This window comes from Dermacentor variabilis, chromosome 6 (genome assembly GCF_050947875.1).
Source record: "Dermacentor variabilis isolate Ectoservices chromosome 6, ASM5094787v1, whole genome shotgun sequence".
In the NCBI taxonomy this organism is placed as follows: domain Eukaryota; kingdom Metazoa; phylum Arthropoda; class Arachnida; order Ixodida; family Ixodidae; genus Dermacentor; species Dermacentor variabilis.
In genome coordinates this window covers 118,675,303-118,695,975 of record NC_134573.1, presented here as the reverse complement: position 1 = coordinate 118,695,975, position 20,673 = coordinate 118,675,303, and the positions used below count along the sequence as shown (strand labels likewise).

Here is a 20,673-nt window from a genome sequence, read left to right as displayed (position 1 = left end):
TCACTAAGAGGATCGCTCCACTTGTCCCGACGAGTGATCGAAGGAACTCTCGGAGTTCTTAATATATGCCGATTCAAAACAGTGAATAAAAGCAGCGCCCACTCTGGCCTGAACGAGAAAAATAAAGGCCGCCGTACGCATATACCTTTCAGCACACGTTTCTGTGAAAAAGCAACGTGGAGTTCACTGCGAATCATGGACGCCGTAGGAAGTATGCCTTCTAGTGTATGCGTGTGTGTGTTTAATATTCTAGAATATCAGTATACTTGACAATCTAGTTGTCTTCCCTCTGCGATTTGTGTTTGCGTGTGCATTTTGCTTTGATGAAGTCGAATGTTTTTCATTGTGTTGCAAGACTGTGCGAAAATCTTTCTTTGGCAACTATCCATAAAATCTCTGTGAAGCACCTGTGAACACTGGAAGACTGTGAGGAAGGTGATTAATATGTTAATTTTTGGGCCTTCATTATCTTTTTATTCAATTTCTATTGACTGTCCCACTGCTAAATATGTGGAACATATCACTTTGCTAATCACCATCTATCATTCACTTAAATAATGTTGTTGAGAAGCCAGCAACACAGTGTGCTAATTGCCAACATTTAAAAGCCACAATAAATAAATATATTAAGAAGTGTGCCTCCCACCAAGGTAATGAAACGTGCACTGCATGCTCATCTTGAAGTTTGTGCAGGGCTCACGGTTAAAGAAAGGGCAGGAAGAGTACACGAGACATGCGCCGACTCTCAAATGAGAAACATACGGAGAAAGAAAACTAACAGCACATAAGCTAAAACGTCCGCAAACTTGAAAGCGCACTATAACAAGTCATGGGCACCAGTCGCACTCTGCCTTAGGCTGCTGCACGTGCTGGCCAAATACTGCAATTCTGTAAGCCAAAGCTGTATTGATGGTCGACACGCACGGCCTTCCCCATTTTCGTCTGATACGACAAGCTTCAATTCCCCTGCGTGCAAAGCTGCACTTAAAGTCAGTTGACAGTCAATGCATGTCCCGTGTACATTCCTTGTCCTTCGTCCAACTGTGAGCACTGTACAAGCTTCAACAGGAACCATTACCAAGTCGCTCAGTTTTCCATTCATACATGCTCATGCTTTAACATTTCATGAATGCTGGACTACCACGTCCTCTATACAAGTTTTCCAGGGTCTAATTTTGTCTTGACCAGACTCGATGGTCTTCATTACATGCAGCTTCAATCCCTTGTAGTGCTTCATCGCAGCTACAGGATGCACAGGCCCTATGACTGCACACACACACCATGCGATAAGCATTTGGCAGAGGAACCTCCGATTCTCATCCACTAACCAGGACTGCAAGGAACTGCTACGGAAGGCCTCGTGCATGCACTCTGTAGACAGTGGTCTTCATCTGACAATCCTGAAGTGTCCCGAGCGTTACTTGCTCTTGACATGCGCACTTTACCATCAGCGCTAAATATTAAAGAGATTCACTATAAAATATAGCAATTATTTGTGGCACTTCTGAGGAATTGAGGCTTCATACTGTATAGTAACTCAATTGACAAATATCTATTGAAAGACATAAATGTCATGATAGGACTTTCTTTGCTAAACAAATACAAGAATTCTTACACTGCCGCATAAACTTTAAACTTCCCAATTCCTTCAAGATGTAGTATAACTTGTGCTGGCAATGAGATACTGTACACTAAAAAAAAAGAAAGTCACTAATATTTCCGCATAATACTAAATATGCAACTTGGTAGCTCAGTTTTTCTACCAAAACTAAATCACGAACAATTAACATTGAAATAAACTGGTGTCTTTGCCTCTGCAAACCGTCTGGCTATTGTTTGATTTTGTTTGCTTTTACAGAGATGACCATATCCCTTCGTCCCTTTTTTCCCGCATCGGTCACGGCCAGCGGAGTGGCCCGGCCCCGAAATCGGACGCCGTCGTCAAGGCAACGGGGCAGCTCACCGATGGCGGGCGACATGGAGCGCGCCGACGAGCCCGGGGGCGGAGGCCCCCCTCCGCCTCCGGGTGGTGCCGCCCCCGGCGAGGGCGTCGGCCGCAGCGGCGACTGCTGGGGGGCCGGTGGCGTGCCCGCGGCGCCCCGCAAGGGACCTGGGCCCGCCGCGGGGCTGCGGGCGCCCCCGGCGTGCTCGTCCTCGGAGGCGCCACCGCTCAGCTCCTGCGGCAACGAGAAGAGGCAGGTGTGCAGGGGGTCAGTCGCAGCAATGCACACACACACACGCACGGGCGAGGAGCACTTTAATAATTCGCTTACAGCGGTGGCTATAGGTTTACGCTAACATGATAGAGTCGGGTCGAGCAGACTTGTAGGGCCCAGTACCAGTCGGCGGGTTTGTTGAAAAATGCTAGAGGGTCGGGCCGAGCTAGGATCGAGGCGCGGTGAGTCAACCGGTTGACTCGTCAGAATTAGCTTGGCAAGATGAACGTAAAACAAAAGAAGAAAAAAAAAAGGCGGTCGGGTATGGCTGCGGGGCACGAACAGCCACAAGAGCACGCTATTGGTCCAGAACATACAGGAGACATTTTTCACAGGAAACAAGGGAAAACGCACGGACACTAAACAGTCAGCCTAAGGTCGGAACAAAAGGACACAAGGGGCAAAGTAACATGCGCTGCGCTTAACGGCGTCGTGATATACGCCGGAAGCCGGCTCGAAGCCAGGCGCGCAGGAGAAATTCAACCTTGATTTTAAGTTCAACCCCGAAAGTCTAGGAAGCAGTTTATCTGCATCACGATGTCCCATCCGACTATATTTATTCCGCCCAAGCAGGACTGTGGCCGGGAATGGAATCCGCTAACATGTGGTCGGTAGAGAACAGAGCGCCCGGACTCGGGCAACTCTTGAGGCCAAACTGCGTGAATACGCGATGTTGCGGAGCTCCGACTGCTTCACACGCGCAAGTGGACTCCACAGAAGGCGATACGTTCTACGCACATGTGCAAGCACGGGCTCGGCCCAGCAGTTTCTCTCTAGCCAGAGCTATCCCACGTCCTGCCTTCTAACCCATTCGATAGGGCTCCGGACGCTGTCGGCGTCAAGCTGCCAACTGACATGCGACACTCCTGGCCAACGGTGTACGCCACAGCTTGCCGGAACGGAACTCCTGGACGTCAACCACCCCCCCCCCCCCACCCAAAAAAAAAAAGAAATAAAGGAAACGTTGGGCGGGTTTCGTCAACGTTAAAGCGCACCCGTCGATTTACACAGTGCAGGACGAGGCGATCAAACATTGTCCTCCAAAACTTTTTTTTTTCTTTTTACTTCTTACTGTCATATCCGCTTTTGCCACCCGTCCATTCCGAAACCTACACCTTCCGCAAACACGCGGCACTGATTCTGTTCTTGTTTTTGTCGCTTTACTGGGGCAACATCGGAGCCACGCGCATACGCGAACGCGCGCCATTTCACGCCTGGACGCGTTTTTCCCATCGCTCAAACACCTGTCCGGCGGCCAGCGAACCGTTCCGATCAAAACATACGGCGTCGCGCGCCCGCACTTAAAGGAGAAAAGAAAAAAGGAACATAAACACTGACGACGGGGAAAGCCCCATAACACCGCATTCACAATCAGGAAACGACTTCCCAATTACGTCATCGGGAGCTGCGGCCGCGCTGCTGTCGGGGAGAATTCTTCAAACGCCCGGGCACGCACGCTTCCCTCTCGCCGCGGTACAGACGCACAGACGCCGTCGTCTCGCGGTGGCCAAAAGAAAAGATAACAGCAGCTGCGCCTATCTGCTCGCTCGCCGGTGGAGCTCCCTCGCGAGAACACAAAAAGGAAGGAAAAGCACAGCACTGCCGCAGTGAGCCAAGCAAAAAAATAAAGAAAAGGAGCGGCACAAATGCATGCAAAGAGCAAGACATCCTACACACGACATGCACAGACGATGCACTACAAGAACGGAGGGAGAGAGAGAGAGAAGGGACAAAAAGAAAAGAGAAAGAAAGAAGGAGGGCATCACTACAGCAACAAAGAACTGGGTCTTCCGTGCTAAGAGGGAGGAAACGGACGCCGCCACGCGTGGCAGCGTGCTGATTTATTTGGCCGTTTCTTTTTTTTCTTTCTTTCTCGGTTCCTTCCGCAAAAGCGGCGAGCGCCCTTCCGAGTTCGACGTTACTACGTAACCAAGCCGAAAGGAAACCCTTTCCTACCGAATCCGAAGTGCACAACAAACCCAAGAACCCAAACGCATGCATGCACGCCCACACACACAAACAAAAAAGCCTCTCGCTGGACCGTCAGCGCCTCACCCCCCCCCCCCTTTTGTTGTTCCTGTTCGCCTCTGCAACTCTCGTATCTTGGCGCTGCGCTCGTAAATGATCCGTCCATTCGCTATTTTCAGCGGCCCGGTGGTGCGGCTCTGGCGTTGCCTTTTCGAACAGCGCTCTTCATCGCAACCGATAGCGGCAGTGTTGTCAGTTCGCGTTTTCTTCTCTCTCTTCTTCTTTTTTTTTTAACCGTTCCTTAGGCTGCGCGCATTTCCTTCGTTTTTGCTGACAGGCGCTGTTCTTTTGCACGACCACTTCTTTCGGGCAACACGACTGTAGCACAGCACTCGCGGTCGGCCTTCGGTTCGGACGACCTTGCGGACCGGTGTGAAATATCAGCCGAATGAAAACGAACCGCGCAGACAGCGAGGCGGCAGAAAGACAACAAACCAAAGAGCGGTGGGGGGCTCCTGCAGATAGATGGCAACGCGATATCTCGCCGGTAACGGCCGGCACGCGAACGGCTCGCGGTCCGCTTCTCCGCAAACAGAGCTAATGATCCGCTCGCCCCCCCACCCCCCCTTCGGCAACGGCAATTTGCGTCCGCGCCGACAGAGAGAGGCACCGTCCGCGCTCCTGTTTTGCACGATCGCTCATTACGAAACCACCGTTACAGAATCGAAATGTTCTCCAGCAACGTGATGACAGCCCCCTTTTTTTGCCAGTGAGTGAGACACAGATACACACAGTAGCGACGGGCTGTTACAAACGCCGCTTTCGTTAGAAAACAGTTACGTGCAAGTCAAAAGGGTGTCTCTGCCTATGAACAGCCTCAAAACTGAAAGGTGAGACCGTTGCCTAGAGCTCACCGTGGCTTTGAATGCAGAGACGGGGCTCCATTTCGAAGGATTCTCTCCCTTCGCTTCAGTACATTTCTTATCCATCGCGCGTGACAGCCGATTCAAGCGATGGTGGGCGAGCGGCGTTCTACACGACTTTCTACACCACCCTGAACACGCCGCTTCCCCCCAACCTTACTGGACTACTTCCTGGTCTAGTAACGTTGGCTCCCTCCTCGTTACAGTGAGCTAGCTGTACGCGCCCACCACGTCCCCACGGTAAATAACACGGCGTTCTCGCGCTTAAACCACAAACGTGTCGGGGAGGTCGGGAGACAGTAGTGGGGAAAGACGAACGACACGCTGCGGGAACGGGCCTCGCAGAAGAAAAGGTCGCCGCCGCCCACGCGGAGGGCAACGTGACATCTCCTTCGGCCACTCTTTTTTTTTTTTTTTTTTCTCGCAACAAAACCAGTCAAGGCCGCAGACGGGTTTTCGCGAAACGGCGCCTGCGCTGGCACTAGCGTCGAACAGGACCGCCGAAACCCAAGAGCCGCGAACCAAGCAAGGGACATTAGTCGTGAGTGTGTACTTCTTCTTGTACCGCTCTTTGAGGTGTTTCCGTTCTGTGTGCCCCGTACCAACTGGCCCAATAGCCAACTCTCTTGCAGGGCGCTGGCAAGAGTTACTCTCCCTCTTCCAGCTTCCTTTCCAGCAACCGCAGTTCCACGAACTGCAAAGGCGGGCACACTCGTGCATAAAGGACAATGCCAGTTGGCATTTGGGCGACAGACGGGAGCGGCGAGGGGCTCCGACAGCCGACTGATACATGCATCCACTCCTCCGCTTACGTAATAGATGGGCGCAGTACTGGTTAACGCTGGATAAAAGGACACATATGCAAGCGTGACGAGACCCTCAGTGATGGCACTAGGGAGAGAAGGAGGGGGACAGGTCAACTTACAATCGATATTACTTCTAAAGGGAAGCAAAAAAAAAAAAAACAGACCGCAAGCGAGCGAGCCCACCAAAATTATTTTTCTTATTGTGTGTTGTGTGCGTGCGCGAGTTTCTCAAGCGCATCTCCTGAAACAGCACGCGAGAATCTGCAAATCATCACGGTAGACGGGCGGCATCCGACGTTTGGAGGGTGTACTACCCAGAAGGTTCGACAGCATCTGTTCCGTCGGCGATGACTTGGATGTTCCGTCACGTCCGAATCGTCGCAGGTCAGGGTACTACATCAGAACACGCCCGTGCACAGCGGCATTTTTTTTCAGTTTCAGTGCCCGGAAACAGCCTTATTTAAACCAAATACTAGAATATTGTAAATTCGGTGCGTCAACAGCTATTTAAACAGGAAAATTGAACAACGGAAATAAGCGAGAAATGGAACGAACGCTCTCTCTACCCAGACCAAACGCAATATTAGCTCAAACGTTAAAGGCCAACCGGAACAAAATTTCCCTTTGGCTAAATTTGTTACAAATGAATAGTGTATACCACGAAAGCAATCCTGGCAAAGCGGCGCGGCTGGTAATTTGCATCGTTTTCTTGTTAGCAGCCTCTAAACGGCCCCTAGGCAGACGACGCGTGCACCTGCTAGTAGTCGGTGTGATGCAAGTTCCAGCATGCCGCCTCCGCCGTTCCCTCTCTCTCCCGGCGCGCCGTGGGCAGCCGCATGCGCCAGCTTATTTCGGAAAGCATGGCGAGGTAGCGCGTGCTATCGGTCATGCGTCACACTACAAAGTTATTTCTTCCTCTTACGGCGTGCGTTAACAGCGGCGTTTCTTTCAGTTCCGGTATAAAAAAACGGCTATTTTTGCGAGCTTTCCGGCGCGATGCTTCCGCCCGTACTTCAAACGTCGAATTTTGCAAGGAGGCTCCTCTATGACTACGCTACTTTGAACTATAGGCTTTTTATGTGGTCCGAAATTTCGTTGCACTTGGCATTTGAGAGAAACGCCGCGAATCACCACGTGAGATTCCTGATGTAAGCACCGCCAATAGTTGAAGCTTTTGCTTCTTTTATCACGGTGCCGTTTCAATATCACACTGAATTTCGTGTTGCGAATACACATGACGTATAGCAACGCACGACACCTTCACTCAGCAACGAAAGCATAGCAGCTGCCCTGCGTCTCAAGCTACGGGCCGTAGCTGACCACGGCGACGCATTCGTCACGCAGCCTCGGCGGAGGAAGACGCGTCGGGCACACAACAGGAGCCGTCCCAAACAAAATCGAGTCGAAGTACCTAATTCCTCTTCCCAAGTGACGCTACTCACGCTCACACCACAGAACCTCACGCAAGCGAGCGCTGTCACATTTCGCGATGCCTTTATCGAAAGGTCGCACTGCTCGCATTCAAATTATTGCGCGCGCGACGCAGACAAAGCGGCAAGCAACCGCGGAAGGGAGGGAGTGCTGCCCAAACACGCGCCAATGCGAGCATACGCATCAAAACAAATCCCTCGGCTGCGAAGAAGGCACGCGGTAAACAGTCCCGAAGTGCAGGGCGACAAGTGCCAGGGAGGAGGGGAGAATACACCGCGCGTACTCTGCGGAAGAAGAAGACGCAAGCCCACGACGGCGCGCGCGCGCGCAGCCATTAAACACGCGCGTCCAATTAGCGGAAGCGACGAGCCCCTTCGCCGGCGCCAATTAGGGAAGCAGCTCAATGCGCCCCATTAATTAGCCCGCGCGACCGCGCTTTTGCCGCGCGCCGATATGTTCGGGAGAGAAAAAAACGCGGGAGGGGTATATACGCGCGTTTGCTCTAATCCCCCTCTCCCTTACGAAGCTCTCGCTTTTATCGGCCGGGTACTACGACGAAAAGCGGCATGTCACCGCAGCTATAGATAGCCCCGTCTACTTTGTCACTACGACTAAGCATCCGCCAATACATTGGGGTTCCTTCCCACCTTCGACCATTTGGACAGACAGACTCCTTCTCCCGTTAATTCATCGTGGCAGAGGCGGCCACGATGGAAACAACGCGTCTCGGCGTGCACGCATGCGCTTGGAGGAGAAATGATGCCGGACATCGCCCTAAGATTTTCTTTTTTTCCCTCTTTTTTGTCTTCAAATATCGACTTCCTCCAAAGTATCCGACAGCCGTATCGGGCACTCACGGCTCCAACGCGCCGCTACTTCCTGGGTGGAAAGAAGACACTCACGGCCAAGGAATGCCTACGCTGTGAACTCCCCCCCCCCCCCCCCATTTACGGTCACTGCAGGTACAGTCGACGGACCCCCAGCCGAAGCTCTCTTTCGCTCAACTCGCTAGCAGCGCTGGCGCAGTTCGCTTCACCGATCCCGCTACGCTCCCATTTAAAAAAGTCGTCGCCGTGCGTTTCCGCTTTTCGTTCTCGAACTCTGCCAGCGCGGAAACGAGAGAAACGACTCGTCCACGCCGCCGTCGCGTCTCTCTCGTTCGCCTGCTTGTATTCTCGTATATAACCCCACACGCACCGCAATGCTGGAGCCAGGAGCACGTGCGTGCAACCGAGTAAAGCTCCCATCAAAGAACAAATAAAAGAGAAAGCACACCGCTCTTTCATATTATAGCAGGCCTTACGGGGCAAAGCCGTTAGCGACCAAATCTGAAACCTCGTTCGTATAGTCGCTGCGCTGTCACCAACGGTTGAATGAGTAAAGGCAAGGCGCAAAAGACCAGGACTGAAGAAGAACACAAACGACAGGACCGGCACCGGTCCTGTCGTTTGTGTTCTTCTTCAGTCCTGGTCTTTTGCGTCTTGCCTTTACTCATTCGAGCATGGACCAACTAGCCCAAGCAAAAGAGTTTTACTTCACCAACGGTTACTGGGAGCCCAGACATACCCGTCCGTGCCACCTTCGCCGACCGCGCTCCGATGGCGAAGGCTCGACATAACCGACGAACGCGACCGGACGCTCGCCGAGAAGAAAGCACAACGGGTGAATTAAAAGGGAAGTCTCACAGGGCACCGCGTCTCAAGGCGGCCCACGAGAGAAGCCACTGCGGAGCAGCGTGCGCTGGAACTCCCACAGAGAAAGACTCCATTGAGCACCTCGCGAGCAAACACGGCATGCGGGCTTCGCGCAGGGAGACGACACCGGAGGCGCACGCGACACCAAACCAGTCGGACGGACGAAAGGAAACCGCGCGAAGCAGCCTTCACTGCCGCGGCTAGCTGCGGGGAAAAAAAAAAATAATAAACGAGGAGAACGCTGTTCACGGCTAGTCCGTCACGCGACGTCGAAACGTGTCAAACGGTGTTGTGCCACTTTCCTGCGGAAACCACCGCTTCGAGCGAAGGGTTGTGGCTTAAGAGGCCCACGCAACGATTGCTGCGCTATACTTATTCCTCTATAAACAATGCTCGCGTGTTCGCAATTGGCCATCTCCCCCTCAAAATTAAGGAAAAAACACGAGCAGATTTCAAACGCGCTACATTAATTTGCGCAGCGTTGGCGAACACGTACACAAGTGCATCAAGACGGCAAGCTGGGCCTGTTGGTTGGGATTCACAGTAAGGTTCGTTACAGCGCAACACAAGACAAGGACAAAATAAGGTATAAAACAGCGCCGTGTCGTCGTTTCATACCTTCTTTTGTCCTTGTCTTGCGTTGCACTGTAACGAACCCTACTATGAACGTACACAAGCCACAGCCGCGGTGGCATTCAGTGGCCATGACGCCCTTGCACGAGGTAGCGGGTTCTATTGCCGACCACGGCGACCGTATTCTATTCCGACGGAGCCGAAATAGCCGCCGATGTCGCAAACGGCAACGCCTCCACGAAGCTTCCGGACTAGATCGCAGTGGCGTCAGTGACGTCACATGACGCCCAGTTAACTGTTTGTCGGCAAAGATTCGGAAAAGAATCCCCCTAAGTTTCAGTAACATTTTACTGCACCCGCAGCAGCGAAAATACGAATAGTAGTATGAAATCCACGACGTCGCGCTGACGCAGTTAGCCTATTATAATCGACCTATTAAAGCGAAACTATGGAAAGTATAGCTTCGAAAGAATACTCCATAAGTCCAGATTAATTTAGTATGTCGTTAGTGTCCTTTTACCATACAAGTAACGACACGGTAAAAAAAAAACCAAAAAAAGACTGCACGTAGAAATGCAAGAAGCACCGAGAGCAAGGCAGCGAGATGGGGTGAAAAGAGAAAAACAGCACGGTTTAACGCACAATACCAATCTGGAACACTCCCATTTCAAATGCAAATGGAAGAGAGAAACAGGTCCTAAACCGGAAACGACTCCGTCGAGATGCTGGCCATCTGCACGACTTCCCTGTGTGACCGCACTGAGATGTACGTTTGTGCGGGAACGAAATTAAGACGACGCCATAAAGCTGGCCAGGAAAAGCACGACCAACTCAACGATTAGTAGAACCTCAACGGCGGTCAGTTTCTCGGATCTTCTCGAGCAAAAGCAGGTACTTAACGATCACCCGCAGCCTCACACCTTCACCAAAGAGAAACTAGAGAATGCCAAAGCAGATCCACATACACAGGTAAACTTTCAAAAAGCGCTCACTCCGTTAAGTTAACGGCTACAATGGACGCATTGAATTGTGCGCCCACGCCACAACGCTGACTAAAACCAAGTGACCCCCACCGACTCCTCATATCACACATTTGGCTCCTTCTGGCGGAAAATATGTCTACGACGAAAGCTTTTTTTTTTTTTTATCTCGTTATGTATTGAATAATCCCCTTCCCTTATTTGGTTGTTCATTTATGAACAGCCAGTAAGGCTTCGACAAGATGTCAAAACCTATGACGTGATGCCGCTGCCCATCTTTCGTTCCTCTCTCTCTCTCTCTCTCTCTCTCTCTCTCTCTCTCTCTCTCTCTCTCTCTCATTTGGAAATTCCCTTTCCGGCGCACCGAGCCTGCGCTCGCATTAAGACTGAGCAGCGTGCAATTTCACATACAGCTTAAAGGGCAACTTCGGCGTTTCTTTAACCACACTAAAATGGTTTCATTTTCAAATGGCATCGATAGCCCTGTCAGCGGTACGGTGGTTCAATTTGTTTAGAAATTCATCAACAATTTTAAATAACCAATAAACGAGATAACCAACTGAAACGGATAGCTGCTTCGTATGACGTCACGATCAGTGGACGTCAGATCTTACACTACCATAATGTAAACACGCAGAACCCGTGCTAAACACGCAGTGCACGTGGCGCTAACGCCAAAGAAGCGAAGCTGATGTCTCCTGACGACACAGGGAGATTATACAGATCTTCCCAACTAGACAACGGCGATTTCCGCGACACTGGCGGTGTAGTCTCTGACGTCATACACACAGGGTATTTTAAAATTTTTAAAATTCATACTTGCAGACATATTGTTTGGCACATATAATCAGAGTGCAAAAGAGAACGTATATTCAAAATTTTATGAAGATCAGTGGACAACGAAAAATCACCCGAGTTGGCCTTATAAGTGTTCCTTTTTAACGACCCTTTCTCAGTGTACTAAGCTATGGTTTCCAAGGTAATCGTGAGAGAACACTCTCACACCATTCAGATGTACAACGGTACATGCGTACATGTTTACGGTACAGCATTAAAGCCGTATCTTTGCCGAGAACATCGGTTCCGGTGGACACATGTCGAAACAGTGTTCAACCTTAGTTTGTCCGAAACGCTACAGTTTGGGGCGATGCTTCGGTAAATAAATAAACATTACATAAAATAAAGAGTCGGGGGGGGGGGGCGGTACCAAGATTACTTAACTGCGAAGAATCTCAACACAGGAAACAAAGACCAGCAAACGCGCAAACAGGCGCAACACAGGAAGCAAAGGAGACCAGCAAAGGCAAAGGCGACCATAATCGCCTGCTCGATATTATGGACGCCAACGTCGCGCACAGCGTCACACACAATTCCGCTACCGCTGCTGCTTACCTCCGGTTACTAACCACGTGCCGCGATAATGCACGCGTAATCTCGAGCCAAAAGTATCAAAACATTGTGCGAACGATCACCACTAATTTTGCTATCGAGCCGATTACGCACCAGAGCTCTAATGAAAGAAAACAAAAGAAAGAAAAAAAACGGCACTTCGCTGCCACGCTAGATTCTGTTCAGCGCGCACTGCACCGTACTTTGATATGCAACTAAAATAATCTAGCGACTATATAGACACCTGATCTATTATTATTACTATTTCTGCCATCATTTTTTCTTTTAAAAAAATCTGCATGCACCTATGGGGAGATCTAAAGCGATCAAAATGTATGCGTTATACACTGCTCTGAAACACGCTGCACGTTCGGAGTAGCACTTCTGCAAAAACCCTCGTAGGGTAACAATCTCACGTAAGCTGTACTTAAGCTCACTTGTGAAATTTGTCGCCTTCCGATTCTCTAAGAAATGACGTTTGCAGAAGTCCGATATCGGGGTTTCGCGCGGAGTTGGGGATGTGTGTGTGTATATATATATATATATATATATATATATATATATATATATATATATATATATATATATTATGTTCATATTCGTCGTGCAGCAACCTCCAAGTCACGGCATAGAAGAAGACCGAGCTAGCTGGAGCGAGCGCCTAAATGTCGCGAATAATTTGTGCTCATACACAAAACAAAACGAAAGCTAATTGAAAACGAAGTGACGTTGTAGAAAATAAAATGTTTAGCAGCTAGTCATGCTTGCCATTGCCAACATTACTTCTAGGCTTTCGCGTTCGATTATCTTTATTTAACGCAAATAATGAAAAGTTGAAAATCTCATATCAGTACTCCTTTAAGGCATAACTCATCGGAAGGTACAATATAAGCGGCATGAAGTTAGAACCCAAGGGCCAGTCAACCGGCTCTGGGAGTTCCGAGAGGGTTATTTGTATGCAGCAGCATCCGAGAGAAAACGCAGTACTCTAGTGAGCGAGAGAGAGAGAGAGAGAGAGAGAGAGAGAGAGAGAGAGAGAGAGAGAGAGAGAGAGAGAGAGAGAGAGAGAGGACGACATTTAACATTTCTATTTGCGTTTTCCTGCTGAGAGCTCTAGCTGCGAGGTTGAAACGGAATCTGTTATCAACGTTCTTTTTTTTCCTCGACTGCTACAGTGCTTTCAATATCTAGACTTATGTTTTATTCTGTTATTTGCACTGACCTTTTTATATTCTCAGCAATCTTTGCAGACGCTTCACCTTTCTCTGCCAACTGTCATATCTTCGTTTTACTCCCTAGACACTTCGAACGAAATATATTTGAAAGAGTGAGCGGATTTTTCAGCGATGCTTCGAGACGCCTTGACTTGGTGAAGTGGCGCACACTCGTCCTAACTGCTGCTAACTGCAGCGACTATGCGTCTCAGTACGTGCTTCACTACTTCGTTATTAGGGAGTTTAGGAAATTGCGCACCCAAGACGCCACGTCCTGCGTGCGCTCCTATGTTCCGCTTTTGCGTTTTGTATACATTTTTTTCATTGTTTTTAAGCCCTGCGGTTTGAGTCCCGAAAGTTTGCGTGCCCAAAAGTTTAGAACTCCGTATTCTTTAAGGCCTGCCTGAGCGGGGCGCTAGAGATACGCTGGCACTGGCTCCATACATGGGGACTATGTCTAACTTTTCTGTCTTATATGATTATTTGTACATAATGCATCGGCTAGGGCGCTGTGTAGCTGTCCAGCCGTATTAAAAGGTTCATCCAGACATCAGCAACCACGATCACAGCACACTTCACGCATAGTAGCCACGTGAATTCTCTTGTCCTGTCCTTATGCTGCGGCAACGTAAGGCAAACGGGAGAAGTAAATTCAAGGCGCGTCCAAAATATGCCAACGCCTTCAAAGTGCGCTTCTTGTGCGCACACACAGCATTTACGTAGGGTAAGTTGTGCGCGAGAACCTCGGAAAAACATCTGTAAAGAAGAAGACAGCACATTCCAATGGCCGATCCTACAAACATTAGAACTCGTATAAACTCGCTATGTTTCCGATCGGCGAAAAAGCATGATGGCCATCTTATAATATTAACGAGCATATGAACAACAATATAGTTCAGCAGCACGATACACAAGCGAAGTAGCGGACTAAAACGATTACTCAAAGGCGTAAACAGCAAGCCGGGATACCATGCACAGAACAAGGTATCAACCATGCTTCTTTTTTTTTTTTTTTCGTGCCTCTCCCTAGTCTAGCTGGAACATGGGGAAACAAAGCGGCCTCGGAAGCCGACTCACCAGTTGGCCTCTGCGAACGAGCCCATCTCCGAAAGGTCGGCTGCGTGCGAACGGCGACGAAGGAGGAACGCCGATTCCGGACAGCGCAGAGAACGGAAGGACGCGGCGGTACTCCAGGCAGGACATCAAACGGCCGGAAGGAAACGCGCGAAACTAGGAAAACGAGTCCGCAGTTCGGCGGCGCCGATGGATACGAGGAAACTGGTGAGGAAAAAAAAGGCGCAGCAAGAGGCTGCCGGCTCCTCGCGGGACAAACAACGCATACGTGGTGGGGCCGTCCTCGAGCAACGGGCGAGCCGACAAGGCGCGCAGCAGAGCCGCCGCTCCGACGAGGCCGCAGCGCTGCGCCGGAAGGGCGCCGCCATCACGACCGTAGGGGGGAGAGCAGCCGAGCAGCGGCGCTCGCGTCGCGGCAGTTTCCGCCTACCCTCTCCCGCACCCAGAAAATCCCTCGCCCTTTGCCGCCTCCAGATGGCGCTGGGCAAGCAGCCGATTCAGCGACCTGCAACTACGCCCGCTTCTCTACGCAACCGAGCGAAACTGCCCGACCCGCCAAAAAGGAATCGCAAAGGCAGAGAAAAAAAAAAGGGAGAGGGGAGGGTAACTCGAAAAAAATGAATAAACAGGAAACAAATTACGAACAGCAAGTATGTACGAAAAGGGAAGAGAACGGGAGACCATCCCTTCGCTTTATGTGGAACATTCGCGCGTGGATCACGTTGGTATCAATGCGAGAATGGAGCGGGTCTTGACGCAGACGGGGCGATCCATACCGGCAGTGCTGGGTAGAAAAAGGAAAGTTAGGTCAGGGGACTCGGAACCACCGCCGTCCATACGCGAGAACTTCAAGCCTCACAACTACGTCTTCGCTATCCGTGCACGACTTCTGCAGAGGCGGGCAGGCAGTACGAAGGAGACGAAAAGAAAGCACGTCGTCGACGGAAAAAGAAAAGAAAAAGGAGAGACGCAGACTAGACAAAAGGAACGGCGCGGCAGCGAGCGAAGGGGAGCAGCAGCACACGTACGTTGGGGCGACGGCGCCACGCGGGGCTGCCGCCGAAGTCCAGTTCGACCCGACGTCGCGCCGTCTCGTACATGACGCGTGGTCGGCGGCCGTGGGCGCCGTTTCACGGCGGTCTCCTTCCCGGGCAGCGAGCACGTTCGGCGGCCATGTTGGGGCACCGAGTTCCTCGGTTCGGCGTTCGCCGGCGGCTGCTGGCAGCGCCGGCGACGAGGCCAAGCAGGCAGGCTCGGTCGGTCGGCGGCGGCGGCAGGCTCCCTCGCGCTCTTCCGTCGCTAACGCGCTCTCGCTCGCCGGCGGCTGCTGGCTTGCTCGGGCGAAATGTGTGCGCGTTGCCGGGGCCGCCGCCGGCGCGCCAGGCAGCTCCCCTCGTTGCTGCGGCGGCGGTCGCTGCTGCTGCGCAGCGCGCTTCTCTCCCGCCGCCCGTTCGTTCGTTCGCCGAAGCCGGGTGGGCTTTTTTTCCCCGTCGAGTAGAGGGAACACACGCACGCTCGCGGTTCCCGGCGCAGCCGGCGTCGAGCGAACGCAGACCTCGTGCCCGCACCAGCCGTCCCTTTTGCCATCCCCCCTCCCTCCAACAACTACAATGCTGAAGAACGAATGGGGGGGAAAATGGAAGAGCACGCATGCGCGATATATGTTAAAAGTGCCGCAAAATATTAAGGATGGAAACTTTGCGATTCCTTTACGAACTTGTGAAAAGGCTGAATACGAAACAAGAAAACTCGAAGCACCCGACGAAACATCGTCCATGCATACACGACCGCAAAACAAGCGCGGCACTCGATAAACACGCCGTCAGAGAGACTCATCTAAACGCCGTCGAAGAGCTCACTCGAAACACGTGCGCGCCAGGGGAAGGGCGTTCGTTCACCTCCCTTCAAGGGGACGCCCGTCAAATGCCGTCGCCGTCTAGCACAACAGTAGCAAGAGAAAAAAAGAAAGAAAGAAAGCGAGGGGGAGTCCGCACACGGTGAAGGGGGGGGGGGGTCATAAAGAGACAATGAGCGCGAAAGTTGATCGTCTGCCAGCACGCAGCGTCACGCACGGCACTGAAGAGACGCACGCGCCGACGCGCGCCGCACCGTACTACTAACTAATCACACAAAAAAGCCTGACTGAACCACCGACGCGCTGAATGGAAAGGAAGGAGCGAGAAAGTGCGGGGGGAGGCTCCCCCCCCCCCGTAAGCCTCTCGTGTGGCCACGGGTCCTCCTCTATCGCGTAGCGTATATATATATCACGACGAGAGCAGTAGAGCGAAAGCAAACACACACCGGCGAAACGAGAGCATTAAAAGGCGGCGAGACACGGAAGGAATAGAAAAGACGACCGAAAGGAGGAGGCCGGTCGCTCCAATTACAAAAGAAGGCGGCAGCCGGCGCAAGACCACGTTTACTCACCTACCGGGCAGAATCGCGACGACAACGACCGGTACAAGATGGGGAACGCGCACACACACACACACCCACAGAGAAAGAAAAAAAAGCGACGATCCGAAAGTGAAAGCGAAACATGCCGCCATGAAAAATGATCGTGCCGCGCGATCTACCGAAGTGCTCCCTCCCAAATGAAAACAAGGCCGCGAAACCACGAGTGGAAGAAAACAAGAAAGAAAATCGAAACAATAGCGTTGGGCGCGACCGTTCTTCGAAAGAAGCGAGATAGAAAGAAAGACAAAGAAAAACAAAGAGAGAGTATAAGAAGCGGCGGCGGCGACGGACGTGAATACAAAAGTTGGAACAACAAGGTCGCGATTAAATGAAAAGCACCAGCGAAATCGATAACAACAAAGAGAAAAACTAAAGTACCCGTGGCGTACCACGCAAAGCCTAAGAGAAATCCAGAAGGCAATAAAACGTGCCGTCTGCTGCCGAACCAGCAGCGCCGGGGAACACGAGAGCGAAACGGCAAGTACGCGGAGAACGTGAAGATAAAAAGAAAAGCGGGAACGAAGGACTTGGGAAGATTTAAAAGAGACGGGCGGTTTCGGGTAGGACCAGGAAAACGAACCGAACATACGCACACATGAAAAGAACTACACCGACGCTTCAAAACGGTGCGCTTGCCAAAGAAAAAAGCAAGCGATGCAGGTGGACAGAGACGGCTCAGACTGCGACGAAAGTGTATCGACGAGACGTGTAAAGCAGCCACATCAAACAACACGTTGAAAACCGGCAGCGAGGGAAGTAAACAATCTAGCCCAAAAAGAAGAAGAAAAGGCGTTGGCGATTCCTCCCGTGTGTGCCTTCCTATCCGCAAGACGCCGCAAAGGCGATGCAGGTTCGAAACGGGCGTTCTCCTCCGTCGTAGTAAGCGGAGTACAAAGCGGCCGTCGCGTAGACGTCATCCATTCACTCATTTCCAGGAAGGTTTCGCGCGAGGCACGGAGAGGGGTGGCACGGCGGCGAAACGATCGCTTATTTGGGGCCGCACAAACTAACGCACACCGCCGGCGCCGCGGCGCGAGCTGCGATCGTTATCGCCGCTCTGCCCCGTTATACATACGCGCGCCTTCTGCGGCGTTCATTATTTCCTCCGTAGAAAGGCCACGGACGCCACACCACTTTTCCTTCCGGAAGCTCTCAAAAGGAATGCCCAGGTGCCTCCTCCTCCTCCTCCTCCCCAAGCCTCTCCCCTCCTTTTATTACACCGTTCGTCGACGAAGCTGGTTCATTTCGCATATTGAGCAATAGCAGGAAGAGCGCGCACCGACAAAACAGGCATCGGTAGATATTGCAAGCGCTACGGTCGCCGTTCAAAGTGTTGCGAAATGATTCCGATTATCCATCGCACGGCAAACTAAATTTAAGAGTTCCAGCGCCACGCAGTAAGAGTCTATTGAAACAAATGCGAACAAATTTAGGTGGCACACCGCATCAAACCACATTTACGTCTTGTTTCAGACGAAACCAGTCATCGTACTTTGGAAGTGTCGAAGCTAACCAAGCAGAAAGCGATGCTATGTAATGACAATCGCAAAAGTATTTCGAAATACGGTGTGCGCGAAATCAACAGAGGGAGACGGAATTTTTTTCGCAGCCAGCTAACACGCCTGCCAATCTAAAAGTGCAGTCGACACTTCCCCACATGATCAACCGGGTTCGCACAAAGAAATTTCACTTCGTGAAATCCGTGCTCTCAAAACTTCTGCAGTCAGCTACACAACGAACGTCAGTAAAGAACGTCAGAGTCTCGTTCGAAATTACGTAAAACAAATGGAAGCAGACCGCAAACGCTGCGTCACGCAGCGAAAGCCGTGATGCAAAGACAAGTCTGAAGCGCCTTACTGCACTGAACAGTCCTGCGAGCACGCGCACGCACGCCTGAACGCAAATTCAGTGAAACTGCGGAGTTTGGAATCCCGAAACTGCACACTTGGGTGCAGGAGGGAAGCCATAGCGGACGGCTCCGGGCTAACTCGGGTCACGCGAAGTAACGTGCAACCAAAGCACGGTACGTGAGCGTTCTTGCGTATGTCGGCCTCGTAGGAATGCGGCCGCCACGGTCGGGAATCGAACCAGTGACCTTGTGTCCAGCAGCAGAACTCCACGGCCACGCGCCCACCGAGGCGGGTGTAGATTCACGCAACGGCTCGGTGGTGGCGCACTGGCAAAGTGACACCCTCGGCCACGCGGTGCATATACGTATAGTAGGATAAAACTTTAAAAAATAAATACAGCAGTTGGCAACCAAGGCATACGGACCGCGCGGGATTGTGTTAATCCGCCAGCCAATCACGGAAGCACACAAAATGATCGTCAGGCGACCTTTTCAAAATGGCGTCGTACTTGAGACAATCGGAACGTCTGCTGTTGTTGATCGTTTTCACTGGCGGAAGCGATGAGGAGCGACGAAGTGTATGGAGTCTGAGAATTTCACTCTTCTAAAGTTCGCGGTACAGTTCATTTCACTGCTGAGCCCGCTTTACTCGTGAAACTTCGTGCCAACTGAAGTGAAACTTGACAATAAGTTGCAGCGGAGCAAGCGTTCTATTTCAGTTCAATAAAGAATTAGGCTTTCACCGCGCCACTATAATACCCGAGTAAAAACGTATAAAATTACGCGCTTATCTTATTTTTGCGGCTACCGCATTTTTTAAATAGCGGGCAAAGTTTGCAGTACGAACTATTTCCAGCCTCGCGGAGGAACAGTGGCTGGTGGTTATGAGGGCGTAGGCGGGGCGTCACTGCATACTTAAGTTGTATCCGACTACAGAACAGTTACGAGCTCCGCAATCGTTCACCACCCCGACTTCTCGGCACAAGTTAATTAGCTTACGAACGCAAACGGCACGCGAGCTTTTCTACCGGAAGTCCGTGCAGCGTTTCGCTGGCAACGGTGGCGTGACTAATGCCACACCCAATATACTCGCCGTTTGCACAACCCCTCATCACCCGCGCCGCAACTGGTGCCGATTTCCACGAAAAGCACCAGACACGCAAGTCACGTGAGTCGTATCTCAGAGGTGTGAACATGAACGGGAATTCGATTTTACTTCGCTGCAGAACACTAAACAGGGAAGCAGAGAACGAGTACTCCGTCAAACAGAGCAAGTTGTATCAGCAAGTGGCACTCGACGGGTCCCAAGTTTCACCATAGCGCTACAATTACACAAGTAGAGAGCTGTCTGAAACCGGAAACGCGGAGGTGAAACTAGACAGCGTCTTAGCTCCAGCATGCGCAACAGCTAGCCGCCGTTTTCTCGCATACGGCTCGTCATTTCACGGCGTCTTGTCATCCTGAAAGTCAGCTCGCAGCGCCGTGGGAATCGGCTTGAGCCAAACTTCGGCAAACCGAGAAAACGTGCGGCGGCGGGCTTCAACGACCCCCTCCCCCGCCACCGCAACCGTCAGGCGGTGGCCACAGCATCCGTATAAATCATTGGAACGCACAAAACTCTCGAGCGAGAGCGAGCACGTGCGTCCAATTGAATCTGACGCACGCTCCAATCGTATCAAAGAGCTACTTGGCTGTTGGCACGAGAGAAGTATGCGTGCGAATATGGCATAATGGTTGAGGCGCATCGGGCTGTTTGTAACGGGAGGCAGAGGTTCAATCCCACCGTCGGACATAATATAATATAATATAATAATAATCTTTATTTCACTCATGAAGTGAGGGAGTGCGGGAAAAAAAGCTGACAAGTCAGCTTGACTAGTTCCCAGCTCCCCGGAGAACAAAATAGAAGAAACAGAAACACTTTTTCGCATGGCAACATAAAAATCACAAACAAATAAATACTAATGCAGCAATAACTTGTCGATAACATTGACAATAAGGTACTATAGAAATAAAAATAAATAAAAATAAAACATGTGCATGTTTATCTTCAAATCTAGCGGCAGCCAGCAGCCACGGCCAGCGAGTGAACTAGTCCG

The 20,673-nt window shown here is 51.3% G+C and overlaps 1 protein-coding gene across 2 annotated transcripts in view; it reads right to left on the bottom strand.

Moving 5' to 3' along the window:
- Positions 1–20,673, bottom strand: part of LOC142585112 (trithorax group protein osa-like) — a 196,677-nt gene that overhangs the window by 41,764 nt on the left and 134,240 nt on the right. For both annotated transcript variants that reach the window (XM_075695631.1, XM_075695632.1), the window contains exon 4: positions 1,964–2,177. In XM_075695631.1, coding sequence (XP_075551746.1) covers positions 1,964–2,177 — 214 coding nt within the window. The remainder of the gene's footprint in view (positions 1–1,963; positions 2,178–20,673) is intronic.